Below are 10,337 nucleotides of genomic sequence, written 5' to 3'. Positions count from 1 at the left end.
CAGTCGTGACTCCGAGTTGTGACTCCATCGCCAGGACCCTCTGTACTCCCTCCAATGTCGTGTGAACCGCATCCCTATACCGGTCCAGGGTGATTTCTGTGGCGATTGTCCACCTATCCCCAGATAGCAGGAATTGACCCTCCTTCAGGAAGGCGACCCCCTTGTCGAGGACGGGTCCTTTCACCTCTCCGTCTGACGAGTTCGCCCATCCACCGGCCATCGCCAACATCAGCGCAATCCAAACCGTCTGCATGCTACGTGTCTCCTCCCTGTATTAAATCTAGAGAAAATTATATTAGAAAAAATTTTACATATCCTTCCCTCTCCACACCCAATAACCTCCGAATGAAGTCTCTCCATTCTCTCCATTCCTCCCGACTTTAATTGTTCCTTACGTCAGCACCTCGGCTACGCAGCCAATAAGGGCAGTTTACCTTCACAGGTGGAGGGCGGGCCAATTCAGGGGGGGAGGGTACCAGTTGTGCGTGTGAGGGGACCACCTCCTCCATCCAGGGCTCGTACTGTAATTCTGGGCCAACCCTCCGGGTTTTAGCTTCACTAGAGGCCTCCACTGCTTCTGCCTGAGGGTCCTCTACCGGCACCACCTGCCCATAACACACTTTTAAATTATTGGCGTGTACCACTTGCTCGTCCCTAGCTCTCCACACATTACGCACACGAAAGTTCACAGGCCCTAATTGTTCCACTACACGATAGGGTCCTCGCCATTTTTTTCCAGCTTCCTGGTCCGTCCTAGCTTGGAAGCGAAGTTCCTCATATACACTCTGTCACCTGGCTTAATCGTCACTCCCCCACTTTTCTTATTATAGGACATTTCTTGTCGTTCTGCGCTACGGCGGAGATTCTCCCTCACCTGCTGGAACGCAATGTTCAGTCGTGCACTCAGCTCGGCGGCATAGTTTTCTCCTACACTATAGTCAATCTGCAGCGGGGCCATAATGTCCTCAAATGGCAACTCTATATCGCGCCCATGCAGCAGATAGAACGGGGTCTCACCAGTGGATGTATGAGGGGAGCTACGGTAGGCTAACATCGCGAACGGAAGCCACTCATCCCAGTCTCTCTGATTTTCACTCACGAAGTGCGACAGCACATCCATTAGGGTCCTATGGCTCCTTTCTACCAGCCCATTACACGCCGGGTGATAAGCCGTGGTCTGTAACTTCCTTATCCCCAGTATCCTGCAAACTTCCCGCATTAAAGCTGAGGTAAAGTTCGCACCTCGGTCCGTTAACAACTGTCGGGGGGCTCCATGCCGAACAATCACACCTTCCACAAAAGCACGGGCTACTGTTTCGGTCTTTTGGTCGGGAAGAGGAAACGCTTCGGGATACTTGGAGAAGGCATCCTGAAAAGTTAGGATATAGCGGTTGTTCTTTTCCGACCGAGGGAGAGGACCCACAATATCCATGGAGGTACGTTCAAAGGGCACGGTAACCTCCTGAAAACGCTGCAACGGTGCCCGCTGCTTTCCCTTAGGGTCCTTTCGCTCAGTGCATGAAGTACACTCCTTACAATGCCGCACTACATCCTTTCTAACATCCTTCCACCAGAAGTTCCTCATAACACCTCCTAAAGTCCGTCTTATACCCATGTGTCCCGCCCAGGGTGAGTTATGATACGCCTGAAGCACACGACCCTTCATCCCTCGAGGCACTACTAATTGGTCACTCCTCCCTTCTAATTTTCCCTTTCTGTACAGTAACCCTCCGCCATCTATCCTAAAGTCGTCCGAGGTCCCCTGTTTCACTATTTCTAACACCTTCCTGATGTCATCATCCCTCTCCTGTTCTTCCTTAATTAACTGTCGATCCCAGATAGGTTCATAATCGGGTTGGGCACTCCCGATGTACGCACGTGATAGAGCGTCCGCATTCTGATGTGCCTTCCCTGCGCGGTGGTGCACCTCAAATTCAAATTCGCTCAATAAGAGGGACCAGCGTATAAGGCGAGATGTGGGATCTTTCAAGGTCAATAGCCATCGCAACGGACGATGATCCGTTACAACCGTGAACCGTCGACCGTATAAATAACACCGGAAGTACTTCACCGCCCACACCACGGCCAAGCATTCCTTTTCCACGGTACTATAGTTCATCTCTGGCCGACTCAATTTTCGACTCGCATAGGCCACCACTTGTTCACCTGCCGGCCCCCGCTGTGCCAAAACAGCTCCAATTGCGGCCCCTGATGCGTCAGTAAATAACAAAAATGGTTCCCGGAAGTCGGGGAAAATGAGCACCGGGTCTCTACACAACGCTTCTCTCAATCTCTCGAAGCCTCCCCTGGCCTCTTCTGACCATGCCATAGCTACGCCCTTGCGTGTCATCTCCGTTAAAGGCCGAGCAATTCTTGCGAAATCGGGGATAAACCTTCGGTAATATCCCACTAAGCCTAGAAATCCACGTAATGTTTTTATATTATGTGGGAGAGGGTATTCTTTAATAGCGATTATTTTCCGTGGATCGGGTTGCACTCCCTTGTCAGTGATGATATGACCCAGGTATTCTACGGATGATTTCAGAAACTGGCACTTGTGTGGATTAACTTTTAATCCCGCCCCTCTTAATCTTTCTAACACCTCCGTTAACCTTTCAAGATGTTCCTCAATAGTGCAACCGAAAACGATTATATCGTCCAAATATACCATACACCTTTCACCTTTCAAGCCCGCTAGCACCGTATCCATTAGTCTCTGAAAGGTACTAGGAGCATTAGCGAGTCCAAAGGCCATGCGTGTATACTCATAGTGTCCCCCAGGGGTGGAGAAAGCACTTTTTTCTCTATCCTTCGGGTCTAATTCAATTTGCCAGTATCCGCTAGCCAAGTCCAGAGTTGAAAAATATTTCGCTCCACCTAACGAATCTAGCGTATCCTGAATATTTGGGAGCGGGTAGACATCCCTTACGGTGACACTATTCAAACCCCGAAAATCAGTACAAAACCGAAGTTTTCCACCGCTACCATTGTCCTTTTTAGCTACTAGCACGATGGGCGCACTCCAGGGGGAAATTGATTCCGTAATTACACCTCGAGCCAACATGTCCCTGAGTTGTTCGTTTAGGGCAGCCTTTTGGCTCTGCGGCACTCGGTAAGGTGCCCTGCTAATAGGGGCTGCATTTCCCGTCTCAATTCGGTGCATTACTCGATTCGTCCTTCCCAGCTCCTGTCCTTCCTCCTGAAATACGTCACGATAGTTTACAAGCACTTCCTCTAACATTTGCCTAGATTCTCGAGCCAGGGGCTCCAATTGCGACAAAAGTTCTGTTGGCATAGGATTTGTCTGTCCGCTCCCACCCTCAACACTCGGCTCACCTTCCCCAGGCGTTATAGTCACACCCTCTCCTATGTAGCCAACAATAGTACTTGCGGGAACTACAATCTCTTTTAAGGATAGATTAACTAATTTTACTGGGATCCTGCCGTCACTCCGGGATTCACAAAGCACTCGGCTCACCAGCACACCATGGATTGGGACTTCAACTGGTTCCATCACGATGGGGCACTCTTCCACCGTGATGGGTTTGTACATACCATATTCCAGAACCTCGCTGCGGGCGGGCAGGTGCACCTGTTTACAAAGGCGCACGCTGGGCTCGGGGCGGGTCATCAGCTCCGGTTCTCCCACGTCCGATCCGCCGGGTACTCCCGCTTCAGGTGTCCCAGGCCATTTCCGGTCCGAAGACTGGCTCCTTCCCGGGTTCTGTTTCGGTTGCTGGCCCTTACGCCGTCGGCGCCTTCCACCTGCGGCTTCCTCCTCTCCCCTTGGCTTGAGGGCACCGGCTGACTCGTAGACGGTGTTCTGCCGCCCGCCTGGAACCACTTCCGCCTCCCACCGTGCCCTGGGCATCTTCATCCTTGCATTCTGCCCATCACATATCAACGTTCCCCTGCCGAAGTCCATCACGGCCCCTACACTTCGCAGGATGTCCGCCCCCAATATACCGTCCGCGGGGAGGCTGGAGCCGTTCTCTACCACCTGAAATAACTGCATGCTTTCCACCTCTGCTAGCCTAAATGCAACCTCGGCACTTCCAACCAAGGGAATAGAATGCCCCGTGACCCCATGCAACTGTATTGTCACAGGTCCTAGAATTGCCCCGGGAGGCAGCGTTTCCCTTTTTATTAATGACGTAGCTGCTCCCGAATCTACCAAAAGTCTTACCCGCCGAGGCGGGCATGTTCCTACAGTGGCTTCTACTACGTACCCTGCTCCTTCCAGGTCCGTATCACTCCCTATATTGTCATTTTTCCCCCATGCCCGACTCACCAACGCGCCGGTCGTCCGTCTCTCTCCGCGGTCGGGGGTCGTGGCGCGGAGGTTGGTCCGTTTGGGTTTCCCGAACTTCTCTCCGTCCCCGGGGTCTGCTGATTCTGGTTTCTGTAAGACAGTCCACCCTCCCTGGGTCTGGGGCGGCCCCTCCCTCGATTGTCTGCGAAGGGCCCCCCATTTCGAAGTTGTGGACAGTCCCTGCGAATGTGTCCGAGCCTTCCGCATTGATAACACTGTAGCGGGAAGGTTGGACAATTCCGACTCACGTGATTCGGCCGTTGACATCGGTAGCATCTCGGGCCCTGGTCTGCGGGACCTGGTGTCGCTCGGGCTACCTGCTTCTCCTTCTCCTCTGCTTCCTTGCTGCTTCCCTCGCTGCTTACCAGCATGCACCTCCTGGGCGTCAAACTCTCGCTCTGCTCTTCCACCAGCGCCATTCGTAGAGCTTCTTGCAAGGTCGGGGGTTCTCGGCTAGCTACAAACCGCCGGACCCCTTCGCGGAGTCCCTTCAAGAACTGGGCAAGTATCGACTCCTCGACTAGCTTCGCCCTAATTCTTGCCTCCGTAGGGTCAGATACAGTCTTAACGGTCTTTTGGCCCAAGACGCGAACCCGCTCAGCGAACTCGCGCACCTCCTCACGCGGTCCCTGCGCACAATCCATGAACCTCCTCATGCTTATCGCGTACGGTTCCTGCTCCTTGAATCGCTCGAGCAATGCGTCAGCCATCGCCCTCCATGTCACCGGAACACTCGCGTCACTCAACGCATTGATGAACTGTCTAGCCCGCCCTCGCGTTCTTAATCTCACCACATTCGTTTTTAAAACATCTGTCCAGTTTCCTAGCTCCGCGGTCATTTCAATGGCCCCCAAAAAATCCTCGATTCTTTCTCCACCTTCACCCGAAAAAATGTCCACTAAATGTATTAATCCACTCACGTTTACGACTCCTGCTCCTCCTATAGCTCCACCCGTATTAGACGACTCCGGCGGCGCCATGGCTAGTTTCTCGTTAAAAGCTCGAAGCTAAAGGTAAGATCTATCTCCTGTGATTTAACCAACCGGCATCCCCTTGAAGCGAAGAGCCATCCCCTCGAACCTAATATAATCCCACCGCTGCCACCATTTGTCGTGCCGTCCTCGTCGTGAGGGCGTCCGACTCTAACTCGGGTTCGGAACGAGGGGGTTAAATCAGCGGAAAGAGAGACCTCATTCCTTTGAGATAAATTCAAGCTTTTATTCTTACTGTTGTAATTGGGCGCAAGGCAGCTCTCACTGGTTACTCGTCACCCGGCAGATCGTTGACTGTCGTGCTAACGGTCACTCGCGACCGACCAACCCTTCGTCCGACAGCAGCCTCCCCGTCGTCACGAAATTACCTCCCCGCTCCCCAAAAGACTTTCCCTTTTATCTCCCTCCCAGAGGGGTCGTAGTTTAGGGGAAGAAATGGAAAAGGGAAAGGGAGGGGAAGGTTTCTCTCGAATGTTCCAATCGCTCTTTGACCATCACGTTTGCCCGTGCGCCTCGTCACCGGCGTCCGACGGTCAGTATCCGAGGAGGGGGGGGGAAGGCATGGGAGGAAGGAAGGAAGTATGACGGTCAGAGGACTTCGCCCTCTCACGTGCCGATCGCTCAGCCCCGTGCCGTAAGCCCAAGACCTCACGAAACCACGCGGGAAGGGGAAGGGGAAGAGATAGGAGAGAGGAAAATTTCGGAAGTCGCGGAAAATTTGTGGGCTGCCCTTGTCTTGTTTTTCTTTAGATTCTGAGAAGCGGTTTCTACTAATATTCCGAGAAGCGGTCTTTTCTAATATTCCGAGAAGCGGAATATTACACCTAGGCTATGAGTGCAATGCTATCATCAAATCACAGCAACTAATTTTTTCTCCATGGATATTGACACCCAAAGCCTTCTCCTTGATCTCCTTAATTTTTGCTGGCCTCAGCGGCAGGGTAACGTACTTGCCTACCAAACAAGAGGTCATGGGTTCGAATCCCGCATGGGTAGGTTTCCCCTTCCAGGGCATGGTTGTTTATGTATGTTTAATTGTTAAATTTGTTGGATAAAATGGCCAATATGAACTGTAGAATTTGAGGATAAAATAAATAAATAAAGATAAAATAAATTTCCTTGATGGCTTTCTCGATGTAAACATTAAAATTTATGGGGGAAAGTGGACACCCTTGTCTCACCCCTTTTCTTATTCTTACTTCTGCACAGTTGGGTCCACATTTGACTTCAGCCACTTGGCTTTTATACAAACAGTGAACAATTCTACAATCAGTTGAAATAGGATTGTAGAGCACCTGATTTCTTTCAGAATTCAAAACATTGAATTCCATTTGACATTATCAAATGCCTTCTCTAAATCCATGAATGCTATGAAAGTTGGTTTGTTCTTCTCCATTCTCTTCTCTATGAGCAGCCTAAGAGCCATAATTGCTTCTCTTGTGCCCTTGCTTTTTATAAATCTGTATTGGTCCTAATCCAGGAATTCTTCTGCTATTTGTTCTACTCCCCTGTAAATGATTCTTGTCAGAATCTTCAATGCATGAGTCATCAGGCTTGTGGTCATAAAATCTTCACACTTCTCCGCTCTCTTCTTTTTGGGTAAAGGAAGTTCTTCTTGAAGTCACTAGGTAAATCTCCGGTAGAGTACATATTGCAGATACTAGTTTTATACAGTTGAGTTGAAACCTTTTCTCCTGTATTTTTGATTAGCTCTGCTGGAATGTCATCTATATTCCTGGGGCCTCATTCTTTTCAGGTCTCTTATGGCAGGGTCAAATTCTGATCTTAAGATGCTCGCTCTCATGTCATCTTTTTCCGCTTCACTTTCCTCTTCGATAATTTTTTAACTAAGTTTGCTTCCGTTGCATAATTCCTGCATGTATTCCTTCCATCTCTCGGCTTTCTTTTAGTTTTCATTTAAAATATTTCCTTACTTGTCCCATATTGTATTACAACTTGCGCTCTTTTCCTTGAAATAGTCCCTTGCTATTCTATAGGCCATTTCCACTTTCCCTTGTACAAGGTTAATTTGCATATCCTCGCATATGTTCCTCATCCACACTACTCTAGCTTTCCTAGCTTTATGGCAAATCTCATTCCTCATTCTCTTGTAGCAGGCCTGTCCTTCCCCAGTATATACATTCTTTTACTTTCCGTACTTCAATGGGGTCTAGGACTTCATCTGTGATCCATGACTTTTTCTTAACATTTTTTCTTCTATCAAGAACTTCTCTAGCAGTATCCTGAAGCCAACTTTTGATATTTGTCCAGTTCTCCATCACTACTTGAAAGGTTTGTTGATTTTTTTGGCTCCTTTAGTTTCTCTAATTGCTATGCATTCTTTGTTAATTTCTTTAATTTTTTGAATTTCAGATGGCATTTCATCATCACTTGATTACGATCACTGTTGATACCTGCCCTCGAGTAGCTTTTGCAGTCCTTCATCTTCATCTTTTCACTAAAATAAAGTCTAGTTGAAATCTTCTTCTGTCTCCAGGAATTTTGCATGTATATTTTCTTCATATATGATTCTTGAATCACATGTTGGCAACCATTAATTTGTGTTCTGTATCCGTTCAAAAAGTAAAATTTTGGGATCTCCTCAAAATAGGAATTGGTTTGGGTGATAACCTACTCCTTAGACATAACCCTTTGTCCGCATAGCCATTTCTTCAAGCTGTGAAATTAGAAAAAGTCACCGGAGGCCAAATCTGGTGATTATGGTGAATTCTGTCATGATGGAACTTTAATTCTGTAATTTTCCTATTGACTCTGAACATGTCTGCAACCATGCATTGTCTTGTTTGAAGGAAGAAATTTTTCTGCTTCAAATGAGGGCACTTTTCTTGATTTCTACCATCAATTGGTCCAATAATGATGCAGAATACTCTCCTGTTATCATCCTTCCCTTTTTCCAATTATTTGATGTAGATGATTCCGCAAACATTCCCAAATATTCTTGCCATGACTTGTCCAGTCAATTGCTTTGCCTGCTTTGGAACCCGTTCATCCTCAAAATTCTAAAAGTGTTACCTGTTATTTTGTCTCTTTAGTGTAGTGATAAATCTATATTTCATCAAAAGATATGAATTGATGTGTAAAATCTTCAAGTTTGCAAAGTAAATACGCCAAAACAGCCTTTGAGCTGTCCACACGATTACATTTATTCTCCAATGAGAGAAAACACGGTAGCATTCTCCAGATATTTTTTTCATAGCCAAATTAATTAAAGAAATTGTGCATTGCTATATGCCTGTGGCCTTACCTGTATCGCACACTTTGATATGTCTAGCAATTAAGACCATATCATGGATTTTGTCAATCATTTTTGGGGGTAGACACTTCCACAGAGTGTCCAGAACAATGTTCATTTTTTCGAATGTACAGCCACATTTTAACACTAGAAGGACGGGAGTTCCGTGCTACCTAGTGTTGTCTGAGTAAAACTACATTCTCATCCTATTTTGCCTGATACTATGTAAGAGTATTGCCTAAGGTATTTTTGAACACTCACGTGGAATGGATTACAGTATTGGTGCATCACGCCTGTTTTTTCTGATCATCCCTACAAAAGAATTTTTCCAATTTTTTTCTAATTTCCTGCTAGCTGGATAGATGGAAAATAATTGTTACAAGTTACATTTATTCCTGAATTCTGGTACCTAAGTTACGGTCACTTTAGTAACTATTTATTTCCTCAACGCTTGATTTGATGGCTAATCTTCAACTTTGCCACAATATGGAAATTTATTTAGGCTGTATTTTCATTTCACATCTGTCAAAACCGATTACTCGATTCTAAATTTGTCTGGTATATTTGGAATATACATACTGCATAAAAAAGCAGCTGCATTTTATTGGTTAGAGTTGTGCATTTGCTGTTATGCCAAAGTTGCCATCGGATTCACTATCCAGGACTTCGGAACTGGAATCGTTGCTTCCATCACATGCAGATGATGCTGGATTGGTCGAATGGTCCTTGAACTGATGTTTCCGATTCACTTCCAGACTGATCTTTTTCAATCTCCCATAAAACAGCAAAAACACTATGGTTTACTATATTCCCTAACAGCTATTGGAATGGCGAAGGTTCTCTTCCCTTGATATCTTTCTCGACTTCTTACTTTCTTCCTCAACTCACCACTGACATGCATATGAAAAAAAATTAACAATAAAAGAGCAATATGGCAGAATCTTACCCAGTTGAATAAAAGATACAGTGTCCGGCATGATACGGCGGAAATCTTTGGTATTCAGCTTACTGAAACCAATTGCCACATTGCATAATTAGGTACCTTGATAATGGCACCAGTTGCCAAAACCATGGTCGGTTTAAATAAAAGTGTGTGGAAACAGACAAGTGGTTTTACTAAGCTTCCCCAGTTGCATTGGAGGTATAGAGAGCTGGAGACAAAAGGATAAAAATTTCATAAGTAATGCTAACTGCCGCTCGAAAGGCAGAGAGACAACCACAAGCAGTGTGCTGATTCATGAGCGTACCCAAATTGGTTTTTAAATAATTAAAAAAAAAAAAAAAAAAAAAAAGGTAAATTTTCCTGACGCTAACAGTGCACAAACTGATACATTTGTTCATTTGTAACAATATCTTGCATTCTTTAAATAACTTTTATCAAAATGCGGCTGATTCCACATTCAAGTCTCCTGTTGATACATAAGTATGAGTCATCATGTGCGTTTAACAGGGGATAGTATAATTACTTCCAATGTTGTGTTTAAAGAGGTCCTCTGACCTCAATTTGTACATGAACATTCCAATTAAATTTGTACATAAGACCCTGCCCTTTTTTCCTACATTTTAAAATTAGAAAATCGCCTATCCCTCTGTGGACCTGCATTGAAAAGAGCGGGGGAAGCCCTCTGGGAGCGGGCGCAGCACGCTTGTACAATAGAATTTTACAGCCCACCAAAATCCTCCAATCTCTCAAAAGGAGTCTGGATTTTGCTCTGGGGCACAGCGTGCAGTCCATCCGTCCCGAACCCCAAAGGGGTAAAGCTGAGTGAAAATACCATCA

At 46.5% G+C, this 10,337-nt stretch overlaps 1 protein-coding gene across 1 annotated transcript; it reads right to left on the bottom strand.

Moving 5' to 3' along the window:
- Positions 1 to 380: 380 nt before the first annotated feature.
- On the bottom strand, positions 381 to 5,292 carry LOC124166472. The gene is made up of 3 exons (XM_046544001.1): positions 4,630 to 5,292; positions 875 to 4,492; positions 381 to 605 (listed from the first exon to the last, which is right to left on the bottom strand). The coding sequence occupies exons 1-3, from the start codon at positions 5,290 to 5,292 to the stop codon at positions 381 to 383; spliced, it is 4,506 nt and encodes a 1,501-aa protein (XP_046399957.1).
- Positions 5,293 to 10,337: the final 5,045 nt, after the last annotated feature.

Source organism: Ischnura elegans, chromosome 10 (genome assembly GCF_921293095.1).
Source record: "Ischnura elegans chromosome 10, ioIscEleg1.1, whole genome shotgun sequence".
Taxonomy (NCBI): domain Eukaryota; kingdom Metazoa; phylum Arthropoda; class Insecta; order Odonata; family Coenagrionidae; genus Ischnura; species Ischnura elegans.
The sequence above is the reverse complement of the archived record's forward strand: the minus strand, read 5'-3'. Positions and strand labels throughout refer to the sequence as shown.